At 44.4% G+C, this 17,866-nt stretch overlaps 1 protein-coding gene across 9 annotated transcripts in view; it reads left to right on the top strand.

Annotated features, from left to right (window-relative positions):
- Positions 1-17,546, top strand: part of sgcg (sarcoglycan, gamma) — a 600,494-nt gene extending 582,948 nt beyond the window's left edge. For all 9 annotated transcript variants that reach the window (XM_067986061.1, XM_067986062.1, XM_067986057.1 and 6 more), the window contains 2 exons: positions 12,997-13,120; positions 16,588-17,546. In XM_067986061.1, coding sequence (XP_067842162.1) covers positions 12,997-13,120; positions 16,588-16,761 — 298 coding nt within the window. In that variant the 3' untranslated portion in view covers positions 16,762-17,546. The remainder of the gene's footprint in view (positions 1-12,996; positions 13,121-16,587) is intronic.
- Positions 17,547-17,866: the final 320 nt, after the last annotated feature.

Here is a 17,866-nt window from a genome sequence, read left to right as displayed (position 1 = left end):
CAATGCTTTGACATGAGTGGTCAAGGTGAGTGAGGTCAACTGGTGGCGGATATCAGGAGGCAACAAGTGGCAGTGGCATTTAGCCCCTCGAGCCTGTTCCACCAGTGAGATCATGGTGGACCTGTGACCTAACTCCATATACCCGCCTTAGCCCCATATCCCTTAATACCCTTGGTTCACAGAAATCCATCAATCTCAGATTCAACATTCACAAGTGAGCGAACATCAACTGCCGTCTGCAGAAGAGTGTTCCAAACGTCTCCCACCCTTTGCATGTAGAAGCATTTCCTAACTTCACTCCTGCACGTCCTGGCTTTAAATGTTAGGCTATGTCCCCGCGCCCTAGTATTGAAGTCCAAGAGACCTCCAAAAACAGTTACAAATGTCTCGGCAGCCAGAAGCAATAATGCAGCCACTAGCCTATAAATCCTGCATGGTCCCTTTAAATAGTGCTGGTGGGGGCTCCTCCAGGCACTCTAAGACACGTTCAGATGGTCGGGGTTAAGACTATGTGTTGAGTTGAGCGTTAAGTCCCAAAATGGTGTCTATCACATTAAACCAGCGTTGCACACTGATTGAAGCCATTTTCTCCCTACTTTACATGATTCCAGCGTTCGTTATCTGTGCCTTCGCAAACTCCTATACCAATTTAGCGCCCATTTTGTTTTCCTATTCTTCCTACCAAAGTGAATAACCTCATATTTCCCCACATTATACTGCGTCTGCCACCTTCTTGCCCACTCACTTTAATCTGTCTCTATCCCTTTGCAGCCTTTTTGTGTTCTCCCTCACAGCTTACTTTACCACCTAGCTTTGTATCGTTGGCAAACTTGGATACATTACACTTAGTCCCTTCATCTAAGTTTTTTTTTTATTCGTTCATGGGATGTGGACGTCGCTGGCAAGGCCAGTATTTATTGCCCATCCCTAATTGCCCTTGAGAAGGTGGTGATGAGCCGCCTTCTTGAACCGCTGCAGTCCATGTGGTGAAGGTTCTCCCACAGTGCTGTTAGGTAGGGAGTTCCAGGATTTTGACCCAGTGACAATGAAGGAACGGCGATATAATTCCAAGTTGGGATGGTGTGTGATTCGGAGGGGAACATGCAGGTGGTATTGTTCCCATGTGCCTGCTGCTCTTGTCCTTCTGGGTGATAGAGGTCACGGGTTTGGGATGTGCTGTCGAAGAAGCCTTGGCAAGTTGCTGCAGTGCATCCTGTGGATGGTACACACTGCAGCCACGGTGCGCCGGTGGTGAAGGGAATGAATGTTCAGGGTGGTGGATAGGGTGCCAATCAAGCAGGCTGCTGTGTTCTGGATGGTGTCGAGCTTCTTGAGTGTTGCTGGAGCTGCAGTCATCCAGGCAAGTGGAGAGTATTGCATCACACTCCTGACTTGTGCCTTGTAGATGGTGGAAAGGCTTTGGGGAGTCAGGAGGTGAGTCACTCGCCCCAGATTACCCAGCCTCTGACCTGCTGGAGTAGCCACACTATTTATATGGCTGGTCAACTTAAGTTTCTGGTCAATGGTGACCCCCAGGATGTTGATGGTGGGGGATTTGGCAATGGTAATGCCGTTGACTGTCAAGGGGAGGTGGTCAGACTCTCTCTTGTTGGAGATGGTCATTGCCTGGCACTTGTCTGGCGCAAATGTTACTTGCCACTTATCAGCCCAAGCCTGGATGTTGTCCAGGTCTTGCTGCATGCGGGCACGGACTGCTTCATTATCTGGAGGGTTGCAAATGGAACTGAACACTGTGCAATCATCAGCGAACATCCCTATTTCTGACCTTATGATGGAGGGAAGGTCATTGATGAAGCAGCTGAAGATGGTTGGGCTATTAATATAGATTGTAAATAGCTGAGGCCCAAGCACCGATCCTTGCGGCACCCAACTAGTTACAGCCTGCCAATCTGAAAATGACCCGTCTATGTTTCCGCGTGTTCATATATTTATCCCAGTGAACTCCTTACCATATTGTCCTTGTAGGATTTGTTTATCTCATCTTTTTTAGACTACCACACCTAGGGTTAGATTTTAACTTTGGTCAACTGGAATAAATCGGCACCATCAGGTGGCCAGCCGGCATGCCTGTCAAAACCTAAGCCCGTTACAGCATCTACCTGTTTCTTAAAATGATCCATTGTCCTGGCCTCACCAATTTCTTGGCAACTTTTTCCTGTTTTTGAACACTTTCTGTGTAAATAAATGCTTCCTGATGTCTGTCCCAAACATCCCAGCACGGGATCACTCTTGAAATAATAAATCCCAGTATCAGGCTTTCATTGAATCAGATGCATGCAGACTGCTACTAACTACACATGTGTGGCATCAGGCAGTCTCAGTTTGGCACAGGCCGAGTTCCTTGGGCCTGATATGCAATGACTTGATTGTTCTGCACTGTAAACAAGCTTATAGGTCTTTGCTGTGTACTAACTTTAGATAATGGCTTCCAGAGACTTTCCAAGTTGCTAGAATTCAGTGTTTAGTGGTTATTATTATATAGATAATCCTCATGTTTACTCCTGAAAACCATATAGTATAAATCCATCAGAATCACCAAGTACAACGGAAATAGGGGACGCTCAGTTATAGTGGAATGATTGATCACATAGGTTAAGGGGCTACCTTTCACGTGGAATAACATTTTCATGCCCTGTTTCTTGAATCGTTTACATCCATATGTGTGGTATAAAGAAAGACTTTAGACCAAAGGCCATTTGGCACATCAAGTTCATCCCTCGGGTACCCTAGCTTCCTCAACCCAGCATCCAACTGCATTTTGAACACTCTAATGCCCATGCCTCTATTACATTGCCTGGTAGATTATTCCAAACATCTTTCACCTTTTTGAGTAAAAATATTTCATTAATTTATTTAAAATTTATGTTTCCCAATATTAAATCAATGTCCTCCCAACTAGCCTGACTTACTCTGAAGTTAACCAGTAAGTACAATCCCTGTAATCTAATGGCCCTAATGAATTCACAAGAGCATTTATCTGAATTTTAATACACAGAGCTTTACACAGCTTCCTATTCAATATTGTCTAGGTGATCATCATAAATTTCCTGTGTTCAGTGCTTTGTGATTGAAGTGCCGTTGTAAAACCTGTGCTCAAGGTTTATATGGGTCTCTCAACAGCCTTTATACAGGACATATCATTGAAATTCCATTATTGTCAAATCTCATTTGCTGAGACTCTGCCCAGATTTTAATAATTTTTAGATATAAAAAATCGAGTTACATATATTACTTGATTTAATTAAACTTCATTGACTTGGGGAGCTGAGCAGCTGTCATAACATATACAGTGAGTTATTTTTCCAGTAGCTAGTCTTTCCATTTTACAAAGCCTGCACGGTACTGTAAAATCTCAAATATTTTTCATAACTTAGTATCTGGGACCTGACCTAAAATAGAACCACAGATAGCTAGAGTTTATATAATACACATTCACACTGATTTTTAGCTTTTTAATATTCATATAAATGCATAATTAAAAGATTATACACCCTCTCCCTGCTCAAGTTGCTAGTTAGTACATAACCAAAAATAACTGTGTAATTAGATTGCTTGGCAGAAAGTTATTTCTACACTTCTCACATCTAACCTGTTTCTGGATGACAAGATTCTGAAGTCATTACTGTATATAAAACTGTTTGTAAATGATATATGAATAAGAATGAATTGTGCCCACTGCTCCACCATAGATTCAAAGAAGCTACAGCACAAAAGAAGTCCGTTATTGTGCCTGTGCCAGTGTTAACTTTCACTTTGTAGCTATCTACTCTAATCATTATTTAATTGCAATGAAGCATTTTGGGACATCCTAAGAACATAAAAGGTGCTATATAATTCCACGTCCTTTTTTCTTTCTTTCTTTAATCCCATTTTGCGGCCATTTTCCTTTGTCTTTTATATTCTTCCTTTTAAAATATTATCCAATTCCTTTTTAAACGATTGTTATAAATTTGGCTCTTGTCTTAGATATTCTCTAGGATACAGCACCCTCATAAGCAGTCTGGGCATCTTATGTTTAGAGGTGTGTCTCTACTGCCCAATATTTAAATATACGATAGCATAACCTTTTGTGACCTGAACCAAATATTTATGCCTTTTGCATGAGCCCCCATATGCTTCTCCAATCTTCTTGAAAGCAGAACAAGAAACCGCCTGGTAAGATGAGGCCAGATGCAAATCGTAAAGCTGCTTCATTTCACAAGTGAATATACAGAGTAACAGTTATTATCAGACTCACTTAATTAAATCAGAATAACCGTCTTCATGTAGTAAAACAAAAATAATGAAGACACTGTGTTTCCCCACATCAGTAGGTATTAAACAAAATGGCCTAGAAACTAGAACGCACAGCACCCCTTTGCCCCCCCCCCCCCCCAGGCTATCACTTACCTGTGGCCCACTGTGGCACTAGCAGTGGCCTGATGTTCCACCACTTACCTTCTTGGCTTCCTCCTGCAGCACAGTTCCTATGAGTATGAGGACCGAGGCCAAATATCCAGGGCTTCTCGGACCCCACCATTCGTAAGCATCTTGCGCAGGAGCACACCTGAATTTCTAGGCCAATAACTGCTAACTACTCTTCTGAATTCTCTTTTTGAGCCTATCCAAAACGTGCCCTCACAGCCTTCTGTTTGAAGCCTGATTTGTATTCCACTAATTTCTGTGTGATAAAAATTGGACAGGTTATATAACGGGTGGGTGATCTGCTCCACCAGATTACTGCCCATGTGGTGAAGAAGAAAATTTACCCCAAGGTGTCCAGAACTGAAGACAATACTATTACCTAACTGATGTCTTCTACAAATTCAACATCACTTTCTTGCATATATACTCAATGCCTTTATATATAAAATCCAGAATCTCATTGGACTTTTTATAGCCTTTTCTATCTGCATTCCTGCCTTTAAAGATTGCTGTAACTACACCCCTAGGTCTCATGTTTCCTTCACATAACCTGGAAACTTAAAATGGAAAAAGCGATTCTCACATTATATAGAGGATATCTAACAGTAAGAGTGAGTTTCCAACATCCTTTGACACATGTATAAGATTCCATTACTCACTGCTATCATTGAACCTAAGTTGTCATAATGAGCTATCATATAAATGCCAGGGGCATGCAACCATGGGTAAGATTGTTTTGTTTAGAATATGTGCAGTATAGTAAATGTTATAATATACTGTAAGAGAATCTTGCAGTAACAGTGCTTACCCCCACCCCCTGACATCAAAGATAGACTGCTTTAATCTTTTCTTAGTTACATCTTATATTCCATGATGTACAGCTCCAGGTAGAATCTAAAGACAAATGATTCAAGAATACGACATTTAGGGCCGCCTTTAACCCTACCTGCCTGGCAGAAACTGGGTTAATGGGGAATTAAAATCGCCCAGGTTACTTACCCACTTCGAGCTGCCAAAAGCTGATTATTCCCAATTTTAACCTGCTCTACTGAGCAGGCAGCAAGGACACCTGCCCAAAGCAGGCGGCGTCCTTCTTTACATATGCATGTCGAGTCCCGATGATGTCATCAGGACCAGACTACAATTTTAAATTGATGACTTGGGCGTAAACCACAGAAAAGGCCCAAACAGATAAATGTTTTTACTTTCCTGTGGGGCCAGGAGGACCACTCCTGCTCCGCCTGTCCCCATAAGGAAAGCTAGTCCTCTCCTGCCGCAGACTCACTCTCCCCTTCCCGATTGTGAGATCCCTACCGGACGGTTTTGCCAGCCGAACACGTCACCTAGCTAATGTTGGCGTATAGCCTCCTGGATTTTCTGACACGTTGCACCGACTTTCCACCCGGAACAGGTGAGAAGTCGGCTGCCAGGATTTAAGTGAGGAGGGTTAAAATACTCGGAGCCTCATTTCTGGAGCAGCGGGTGAGTTTCTAACTCGCATTGAATTTTTGCTTCCTGCAGTGAATGATCAGTTCTGACTTGTGTGAAATATGTTACACCCATGGAAGTTATTCATGTTATTAAGTGATGTTTTAGGTTGTATTATAATACTTATACTTCCATTTTCTTAAATAGAATTTTTCATGTTGAAATATCTGAAAGTCCTTCACCCAATGGATTAACTTTCTTTGGAAGTGCAGTGACTGTTGTTACATAGGCAAACAGAGTGAACTTTGCACAAACACAATTCTTATTTCTAGTGTCTTCACCAGCCAACTAAATCATGTAAAAGCTTTTTTTTATATAACTGATAATAATTTTGATTGAATTGTGTCTAAACACCCTCTAAAATTAGTGGGCAAAGTTTTTGGGCATGGGCTCTTCTAACTCATCAAGTTTCGCATGTCTGAATATCTGCCTTACCTACCCAAATTAATAATTTACAGATACCATTATTCTAATTTTTCTCAAACTAAGCTGCAGGGTCCAAATGTGGCCTCAGCATATAGCACCACCTAGGGGTTGAAATGTATATCCTTCGAGGATGCAGCATTTGAAACCTAGGATTTAAATTTTTTTGTGTTAAAACAATAGATAAAAATATTAATCCATTATTATCTCCCCCACCCCGACAAGATTCTCTGCTCTTTCTCCTATTTGCCTCTAATCCCTTGGGAGAATCATTCTGGAAGATAATAACAACCCATGACTCCTTTTCTCCATGGCAAACTGCCTTCTCAAACCCCTTTTTCCCCTTTTTCATCCTCACTTCTAACACCAAATGCGAAGAGCTCAGGGACTTATATCTCAAGATTGAGACCATCCACGTAGCTCTCATGCCACCTCCCCCTCCTCTACTTCCCTGCCCCTGACCACCACCAGCGCCTCCCTCACTCCCCCTAGCCCGTACCTCCCATCACTCTGACGCACCTCCCCCTGCCCCTTGCCAAGCTTATCATTGTCAATGTTTAGGACATAATATAAATGCAACCTGTTGTTGCTGAGAGGGAACTTGGAGACATTATGCAGGTGGGAACAGAAATAAATGTACCTCAAGCAATCCATGTGCCCACAAACATTGATTACCGGGGCAAGTTAGTAATGCCGACCTTCATTTGAACTAACCCCCCAGCCCTCCTGATTGCCGACCTCCCCACAGCACTCCTGATCACGAGCCTTTCCCCCTTCCCGATGCTCTATTTCCCACCCCGATCGCAGACCTAGCCGCGTTCTTGGGCGGGTAATCCTCCGCACCCTCCCGGCCTCCCTGTAAATATCGGGGTCATAGTATCATACAGTCCATAATAAGCCACAAATCTTCTGTCACTCTACTCCTAATTATCTTATTTGACACTGCCTTTCACTAGTTGTCATATTGTCCTCTGTTAACCCCGGCCCCCCCCCCCCAACAGTGGGTGGGAGAGGGTCGTGGGTGGGGGGGTTAGAGTTAAATACAGGGAATGCGACCCCGACAAGCCATGCAGGCGCCCGCCGCCTTTTTACGGCGGCGGATGTCGGGGCATTTTAGTGTTCTGCCATAGAGAGGCGGGACACTTAATTAACATATTTAAATCGGGCTCCCACAGGACAAATTGGGAGCCCAATTTAAAATTGACTGTTGCTGCACAGGTTTCCCAGGGGTCAGAAACCGGTAGTGAAAAGGAGGCAGGAGCTGCCGGCTTCACAAGATGCGTGCCTGTCTCAGCATTCTTTGTGAGCCAGGAGAAGCAGGAGTACTCCCCTGTACCCCGCTTAAGGAAGCCTACGGCCTCCCGCAGCTCCGATCGGCAGCCTCCCCGCCCCACCATCCCCGCCCCACCATCCCCCTCATCCCTCCCGATTGCCGACCTTCCCTCAGCACTCCTGATCACGAGCTTTTCCCCCCTCCCGATCACTGGCTCTATTTCCCCCCCCCCCCCCACCCCAATCGCAGGCCTTGCCACGTTCTTGGGAGGGTCCTCCCCGCACCCTCCCCGCCTTCCTGTAAATATCGGGGCCGTAGTCTTTACTCATTCCAGAATCCTCATGCTTAGTCACACCATAATATATAGAAGCTCTTATAGTTGAGCTTCCCCAGTGGCCCACATGATAAAGACACTGCCGGGTATAGACCAGGAGATCCCAACTACAAAAACTTGCACTTTTATGCCACTGGATTTCCAGCTCCAATTCCCAGTCTGTGCTGTGTTAATTGATCTCAGCCCAGGCAGCAATTGGTGTGCTACAAGAGACTTCAATTTCCTTGAGCTAGGGAAACTGGGGCCTCAGCTATTTACAATATATATCAATGATTTGGATGAAGGAAGAGTGTCTCGTGGCCAAATTTGCTGATGATACAAAGATAGGTGGAAAAACAAGTTGTGATGAGGACACAAAGTGTCCGCAAAGGGACATTGACAGGTTAAGTGAATGGGCAAAATTTGGCAGATGGAATATAATGTGGGAAAATGTGAAGTCATCCACTTTGGGAGGAAAAATAAAAAAGCAAAATACTATTTGAATGGAGAAATACTACAAAATGCTGCGGTACAGAGGGATCTGGGTGTCCTCGTACATGAAACACAAAAAGTCAACATACAGGTGCAGCAGGTAATTAGGAAGACAAACGGAATATTGGCCTTTATTTCTAGGGGGATGGAGTATAAAAGCAGGGAAGTCATGCTACAACTGTACAGGGTGCTGGTGAGACCACACCTGGAGTACTACGTACAGTTCTGGTGCCCATATTTAAGGAAGGACATACTTGCATTGGAGGCAGTTCAGAGAAGGTTCACTAAGTTGACTCCGGGTATGGAAGGGTTTCCTTATGAGGAAAGATTGAACAGGTTGGGTCTATACTCATTGGAGTTTAGAAGAATGAGAGGAGACCTTATTGAAACATACAAGATTCTGAGGGGACTCGATAGGGTAGATGCTGAGAGGATGTTACCCCTCATGGGGGAATCTAAAACTAGGGGGTATAGTCTCAGAATAAGGGGTCACCCGTTTAAGACGGAATGAGGAGGAATTTCTTCTCCCAGAGGGTCGTGAATCTTTGGAATTCTTTACCCCAAAAAGTTGTGGAGGCTGAGTCATTGAATACATTCAAGGCTGAGTTAGACACATTTTTGATCAGCAAGGGAGTCAAAGGATATGGGGAAAAGGCGGGAAAGTGGAGTTGAGGTAAAAATCAGATCAACCATGATCTCATTGAATGGCGGAGCAGGCTCGAAGGGCCGAATGGCCTACTCCTGCTCCTATCTCTTATGGTTTAAAAATCCCACTTTGCATTACTATTTTACTATGATTGTGTGGACATCGAGTGTGAACAGGATTAGACTTAGTGTGTGCCCTCCACAGTTGAGTAGCCATGATGAATGGCTACTTGGGTGAGGTACCAGGGAATGCAGCACCTGTGGAAGAATAACCCCAGCAAGAGTCAGCATTTAGGAGAGGACAGAGATAATTGGGACAAAAGAAAGACTAATAATCAACCTGTGATAGTCAGTAAAGTGATTTCCATTATCTTTTCTGGCCTAATCATGGTACAATACCATTTCTAATCTCAATCGCATGGGCCCTGAAATTCGAATTGGGACCCAGGTGTAAATACGGCCGATGTCTCGCCACAGCATGGGGAGGAATTCAAGTTCCACCAGGATTCCATCCCATTTGTGTCCTTCAAAAAATTCTGGTGGGGGCCCACTGACTTCCACCTATTCACCCATCTCTTTCCCCCCTACCCCCATCAAAGGGCATGTTGGGGAGAGTCCCTGGGCTACCCCAGGAGATCTGCCCAGAACACCTTCATTGATTACCTTTAGAAAATACTCCCATAGCCCCCTGACAAATTAAAGGCTTCAGCACAATAAGAATTTATTGATCACAGTCTTGGAAATTTCAATTAACCCAGCATCCACAGCTTTTTGGGGGAAGTGAGTTCCAGATTTCCACTACCCTTTGTGTGAAAAAATGCTTCCTGATTGCATTCCTAAATGGCCTTGCTTAATTTCAAGATTATGCCCTTGTTCTGAATTCCCTCACCAGAAGAAATAGTTTCGCTGTATCGACCCTATCAAATGTCTTTTATCATTTTAAACACATCAATTAGATCACCCTCAAACTTCTAAACTCCAATGTGCTCCAGAACCAGCTGTGCCTCTAGCCTAGCTGTTCCAGTACATCTACAACACTGGCATCTACCCGACAAAGTGGAAAATTGCCAAGGTATTTCCTGTCCACAAAAAACAGGACAAATCCAATCCAGCCAATTACAGCCCCATCAGTCTACTCTCAATCATCAGAAAAGTGATGGAAGGTGTCATTGACAGTGCTATCAAGTGGCATTTACTCACCAATAACCTGCTCACCGATGCTCAGTTTGGGTTCCGCCAGGACCACTCGGCTCCAGACCTCGTTACAGCCTTGGTCCAAACATGAACAAAAGAGATGAATTCCAGAGGTGTGGTGAGAGTGACTGCCCTTGACATAAAGGCAGCATTTGACCGAGTGTGGCATCAAGGAGCCCTAGTAAAATTCAAGTCAATGGGAATCAGGGGGAAAACTCTCCAGTGGCTGGAGTCATACCTAGCACAAAGGAAGATGGGAGTGGTTATTGGAAGTCAATCATCTCAGCCCCAGGGCATTGCTGCAGGAGTTCCTCAGGGCAGTGTCCTAGGCCCAATCATCTTCAGCTGCTTCATCAATGACCTTCCGTCCATCATAAGGTCAGAAATGGGAATGTTCGCTGATGATTGCAGAGTGTTCAGTTCCATTCGCAACCCCTCAGATAATGAAGCAGTCCGTGCCCGCATGCAGCAAGACCTGGACAACATCCAGGCTTGGGTTGATAAGTGGCAAGTAACATTTGCGCCAGACAAGTGCCAGGCGATGACTGTCTCCAACAAGAGAGAGTCTAACCACCTCCCCTTGACATTCAACGGCATTACCATCACCAAATCTCCCACCATCAACATCCTGGGGATCACCATTGACCAGAAACTTAAGTGGACTAGCCACACACATAATGTGGTTACAAGAGCAGGTCAGAGGTTGGGTATTCTGCGGCGAGTGACTCACCTCCTGACTCCCCAAAGCCTTTCCACCATCTACAAGGCACAAGTCAGGATTGTGATGGAATACTCTCCATTTGCCTGGAGTGCAGCATCCAGGACAAAGCAGCCCGCTTGTTTGACACTCCATCCACCAACCTAAACATTCACTCCCTTCACCACCGGCACACCGTGGTTGCAGTGTGTACCATCTACAAAATGCACTGCAGCAACTCGCCAGGACCTCTTTGACAGCACCTCTCAAACCCACGACCTCTACCATCTAGAAGGACAAGGGCAGCAGACACATGGGAACAACACCACCTGCACATTCCCCTCCAAGTCACACACCATCCCAACTTGGAATTATATCATCGTTCCTTCATTGTCGCTGGGTCAAAATCCTGGAACTCCCTTCCTAACAGTACTGTGGGAGAACCTTCACCATACAGACTGCAGCGGTTCAAGAAGGCAGCTCACCACCACCTTCTCAAGGGTAATTAGGGATGGGCAATAAATGCTGGCCTTGCCAGCCATGCCCACATCCCATGAATGAGTTAAAAAAGAATACAAACAAAGTTTATGAACCTGTCCTCATAACTTCACCCTTTAAGCCCAGGTATAATTCTGGTGAATCCGTACCTCTTCCAAGGCCAATATAACTTTCCTGAGGGTCTGTGCCCAAAACTGAATGCAGTACTCCAGATGTGGTCTGACCAAGGCTCTGTACAACTGAAGCATTCCTTCCTCACTTATGAATTCCAACCCCCTTTAGATAAATGCCAACATTCCATTAGCCTTTTTGATTACTTTTTGTACCTGTGCATTAGTTTTTGGTAATTTGTGTACATGGACACCCAAATCCCTTTGCTCCTCCACAGCTCCTAGTCTCTCACCATTAAGAAAATATTCCGATTTGTGTTTCTCCGATGAAAGGGGATTCCTCACACTTCCCCACATTGAACACCATCTGCCATAGTTTTGCCCACTCACTTAATATTGATGAACTGCTCAATTTTCTCTTTGAGTTTATAATGTCCTCTCAACTGCATAATATGTTACCACTTATAATACACAGCAGACCGCCATGTGTTATCCCACATGTAAGTACATTGTCACTTTATATTAAAGTTACAGGGGCTGATTTTCTTGTGATCCTTTGTCCGCACATTGGACAGATGCTTGCCCAAAGCTCCCAGTGCCTCTCCTGGCCTCAGTAAACCCGAATTCAGTGGGCCAAATGCATGGTCTGGTCACACCTCTGGCACAGGACTGTCCTCTGGCAGAACCTTGTGCATGAAAATGAGGGTGGAAACAGAGTCAAAGCTGTTGGACTGGCCACCAGCCTCTCGGCCTGAAGATCTCTGGGGGGACGGTGAAATAAAATTCTATTTGCCTTCGAAGGCATCTCTTGTCAAACCCCCGGCCTCTTCGGGTCCTCTGATCTGAGGGGGTCCAGGCACAAGGCTTAGCGCCAGCTCCTTCAGGTACCATTGCCCTACCAGTTGGAGGAAACTGAGGCTGGTGGGCTAAGAACGCCCCCTCCCACCTCATCTTTGTGCTTATCCTTCACTGCTTTGGGTGAAGACCTGGCATAATGTCTTCTCCTATATTTTTTGCGCTTTGTGCCCAGGGAGTAAGCGTTCCCCAGGCGCAAACCTCAGGACAATTGGCCCCACATCCTCTAGAAACCAATTTGTGAGAACAACACTTCACAAGACCCCCATTATTTGTGCAAATAAAATTGTTTTTTGCTGTGTTTTACATTGCATTATATTCAACTCGTATAAATGTAATTCCTTATGTGTGTCACAGCATAGAAAGGCTGCTGCAGTAAAGATCTGAAACACAGAGCAGGCTGCCATAGGCATTTTATGGGCTCACAAATTAATTGCAAAGGGAACAAAGACCAAATTTCTCTTCAGTATATTGATTGGATTTCATTAAGAATATTATTTACAGACTGGATGAAGAGTTTGAGCCACATTCAGTGTGACTGTAGGATATCAGTTCTCAACAAATTATCTTGTTTTGCCTTCAGACTGGAATCTCCAACTCGTTCTTTGAGCATGGATGCACCAAAAGGAGTTCATTTCAAAGCAAGAGCAGGAAACATTGAAGCCTCTTCTCAGAGGGACATTATCTTTCATACTAGTGAAGGAATGGTGAGTACAACTAACATTCACAGTGATACCTTTATTTCTGATCAAGGTATCCCTGCAAAAGAATGAACTTTGAAATGTATTCAAAATGATGCCGGGTTTGTATTGCAGAACCAGGTTAGTTCAGCAGTATGTGAATGTGGATTTTGTTTTTAAGTAAAGAAAGAACTTATTTCTTTTGTCTTTTAAATAATGTGTTTTTGTGTCTGCTCTATAAAAGCTGCTTAGTACTATTTATGTTAACCTTTTTAAAATATCAATCTATACCTGACCATACTCCATTGCCTATTTGACCTCTCTGTCAGGGGAGATGCTCATGGCGCCTCCATTTTTTCCAGGTAGTGCTGAATTATGTTGAACCTTTCTTGAATATTGGCACTGTGGATAGCATTGGACTTCACCGTGACTCCTGCCGTCTGTCTCCGGTCCTCCACGATAGTCCTGCACAGCAAAGGGGTTCTGGGGTTCTAGAAGGTGGCACTCACTGCCACCTCCCTCCATAAAGCGCATACTACATTCTTGGTGGGTCTCCAACCCCCATATTTTTTTTTAAATCTCTCTTGCCAAGACTGAGGCCTAAAATGGTACGGTACGGCTATTTGGAAGGGAATCCAGGGCTCTACTAGGCCCATGGGAATCAGAAGTTCATTGGCACTGCACTTAGAAGAAGGATGCTCACAGAGTAATGAGCATTGGGGGGGTTGTATCGGAAATTACGCTGTAGATGCCACTTGGGTAAAAGAGCCCACCAGCAGCATGAGCTGCACGTTCGAAGGACCGTTTGACAGCACTGCGGTTCCCCCATGGAGCATGTAACGGCTCCAGGAACATCTGCAGCAGAGCTCCAAAAGGCAGTCTTTGCTTCCTCCATGGATACACAGACTGCAGCCATAGAGGCCTCAGATTGGAGAGAGCTGTCTCCTCCAATGGTGTGTTCAGTAATGATTCTGGTGGATGAATGGATCTTGTTGTAGTGCTGCTCAGCTGGGATCCTGAAATTTTGGGCACAGTTTTAAAATGGAAAAACGGGTGGGTTGGGGCGGGGGGGTGGGCATTCAAAATCACAGCCATTTCGGACCCACCCACTTCCGGTTTTCACCGGGGCGCGACGAGGGGCGGGCGACCAACCTGGTCGCAGGAGGCGGGTTGGTGATTAAAGCCTTTCAAGGAGGATGCGGGCCTCCATTTTTCCAGAGTTTCCAATTTCAACTCTTGGGGGGCCGGGATTCCCAGGCCTTTTTTACGCCACGTGAAAGAAGGCAAGAAGTGCCGAAACTAACAGGTAAGTGCCTTCCTGGTACAGGTAGTGGGCTCGGAGGAGTAGGAGTGCTTCCCTAGGCCTAACAAGCCTACCTGCAGCGACCCCCCCCCCCCCCCACCACCACCACTAACTACGATCGCGGACACCCCCTCCCCCCCCCCCCCCCCCCCCCGCCCCAGATCTCTGACTCACCCCCCAGCGATCGTGGACCCCCGTGACTGACCCCCCAATCGCTCCCCCCATGACTGACTCCCACCCATGCCCCCCGTGCCAACCCATGCCCCCCACCTCCCCTCCCATCCATACAAACAAAGACTTACCTGAAGACTTAGCTGCAGACTTACCTGAACACATCCTCTCCCTGGCTGGTCTCCCATCTGACTGAGACCAGCCTGTCAATCAGGCCAGTCAGTCGGACGGCAAACTGATATTAAAAAAAATAAAAGATGTCCTTACGTCAAAATCGTAAGGATGTCCGGGAAACCCGTACTTCCAGGTTTCCCGTCCGCAATTTGACCCCCATGTCCCCTTCCCGGCTTGGGGTCAAAATCATGCCTTTTATCTCCGAAGAGCCACACTTGCCATTCTGTGTTAAAGACTGCTGCCACTATGGACTTCCTTAACATAAAGGTATTGTGACAAGTGAGTGTTCACTTGCATGACGGCTTCTGGTCACAAACAAGCTTCACACTGAAATAGTGACACCCTTTCTAGTTGACGTACATTTGGTCATTGATGAGGGGAGCACATGTGGTCATGTGTGTGCCACCAATGATTCTTTGGGCCTTGGGTAATCCTGTCACTCGGTAAAATATCAGCAGTCTGTCATGTTGCCGCGGGAAGCTGATGAAATTGCTGGTTGTAGAAACCAACGTATTCGTAATTTGTTCAGTGCATCAGTGCACAGCTGTTTAGTTGATGTTACAGATGTCCCCAGTGACAGCCTGGAACGACTCCACATTATGAAAGTAAAAGGTCGTAGTGAAGAATTTAACAGCCACTGGCATATGGTGGAGATGGGCTGCAGGTCCGTATGTAGCATATGGTGTAACTGAGTGACAGCCTGCTTTGTAAATTAGAGCCGCTCCTCAATCAAATGCAGGTCGAACCACCTCAGCCTGTAAACTCTGGCATTGGCCGGTGGGTCCCCTGCCCCTTTGGTGCATCCACACTATACTGGCAGCCCTCTGTCCTCTCCATTTTCTTCTAAGAATCAACGGTAATCGGGATTCTCATTGTAGCCTTCATGAAAAAGGAACCCTAGTGTAGCCTCATACAAAAGGGTGAGTATATGGCAGTGCCACCTTAAATGGCACAAAGGCAGATGGTAAAGTAATTGGCTACAGATGAAAAAAAAAAGCACAATCATAAGGTTTTAATAGCAAATGAATAAACTGATCCCTTGAAACTTACTTCCACCTTTAGGATAGAGCCTCATAACCCTGGTGTGATTTATACTTATGCTGATTAGGACCCAGCGTAAATGAGGCAGAAACAGTGGGAAATGGGATGTACTGCCTCCTTTTCGTGGGCCCGCCCAAACTTCCTCCATCTGGCAGAAATGATGGTAGAAAACTGGGTGGCACTAAAGTGGGCAGAGATCCATTAAGCTGGATCCTCACCCTGTTTCCAGTCCCCAGCCACCTAATTATCATCCCAAATTGGTGGAACGCAGTGGTAAATCTAGGCATCACTGTCCAAACTCATACGTGAAGAGGGTTGGTAGCACCTTGGGAATTGTAAGCACTTTCAGAAGAGGAAAAAAGTAAAGGGAAAACATTGAGAAATTGTGTTACGTAACATTACTTTGGGATAATGAAATCTCACACTGGCTGATCATACACAAACCTAGAAATTACAGTTGGTGATATCAGTGGATGAATGCTTAATATGACATTCCTCTGTCTGCTATTTTAACAAAGGCAGTAACTTGTTTATTTGCAGCAGGCTAACAGCTCCACTTGAATAGCAGCCAGGGCAAAGTTATATGATCATGTTAAGTATTCTTTTGCTAATATCACCAACAGTGATTTTCAGCCTAAGGCAATAATATACATCAGAACATTCAAGAAAACTACACTGAAAATAATCAATGTAGGAAAAGGTGAAACAGGTTGTTTGTTTTAGAATTCGTATTGTTTCTATAAAATATTGTAATCTGTAATGCAGCAAAAATAATTGGACTTCCCCCTCCCCCACTCTTTTACAGCTAGTGCTAGATGCTGAAAGTGTGAAACTACCCAAGTTGCCTCATGGGACACAGGGTGGATCTGGAAGTTCTCAGGGACTATACGAAGTTTGCGTCTGTCCAGATGGCAAGCTTTACCTGTCTGTCGCAGGAGTGGGATCCACCTGCCGGGAATACAGTCGGGTCTGCCAATGAGCATCTTGGTATCTTCTTGAGTCTTCTGAGAACTTAACCTTTCATCCAGCGTTTTTGAAAACATTTGCAGCTGCAAGTATCAGTGTCATAGCATCATAAAGAAAGCAGTAAAGATTTCCTTCCATCAATATATCTTCTAATCTGAGATATTAAACCGAACCCCCTAATGCCCCAGAAAAATAGAAAAAAATCTATATACAAATGGACAAAGAGCACAATTCAGAACTTTCATTTCAAAATAGTGGAAGCAAAAAAAATGACTTGGGCTCAATTGCCATTGTTGCACAGACAACATTTATAACAGCCCCATATAATGGACTGCAACGAGATTTACTATCAACAATTGCATCAGATGATTCTCCTAGTATTACTGAACATTTTTATAGGAAAGATATATGGACTCCGAATTATAGATCAACATTTTCTATCAATGCATCATTCTAACTTCTACATCTTCCAACTCTTACTTATGCCAACATGTGAGATTCATTTTTTAATGATAAAAATACATTGTATTAATTGAATTTTGATACACTAACAGCAGGGGCTGGGTTGATTTTCACCAGCGTCTGTTAGATCTCTATGCAATAACTCTGTTTTTCTTTTCCTGCAATAACACTTGAACCACAAGAGCTGTGCTTTTTGTACAAAACTACAATGTGGAATAAAGTATCCAAAGCTTTACCATCTGTATGTAAACCACAGTATTAAAGTTGCAGTACCCTTTCTTAGTCTTTTTATAAACTTATGTTGAAATGTATAAAAATAAAAGTACACCATCCCTATTTGCATTTGCGTGATTATTTTATCCCTGTTACTTATAACAATTTATATGTTATTGTGTTAATCTGTAGATGTATTAACTACTATCTGGCAGATGGTCAGTGACAAGAGGACACAGATTTAAGATAAGTGACGAAAGAACCAGAGGGGCGATGAGGAGAAATTTTTTTAGGCAGCAAGTTGTCATGATCTGAAATTCACTGCCTGAAAGGTGGTGAAAGCAGGTACAATAGTAACTTTCAAAAGGGAATTGAATATATAGTTGAAAGGGGAAAAAATTACAGGGCTACAGGGATAGAGCAGGGGAATGGGACTAATTGCA

This window comes from Heptranchias perlo, chromosome 6 (genome assembly GCF_035084215.1).
Source record: "Heptranchias perlo isolate sHepPer1 chromosome 6, sHepPer1.hap1, whole genome shotgun sequence".
In the NCBI taxonomy this organism is placed as follows: domain Eukaryota; kingdom Metazoa; phylum Chordata; class Chondrichthyes; order Hexanchiformes; family Hexanchidae; genus Heptranchias; species Heptranchias perlo.
This window is presented reverse-complemented; position numbering and strand designations above follow the sequence as displayed.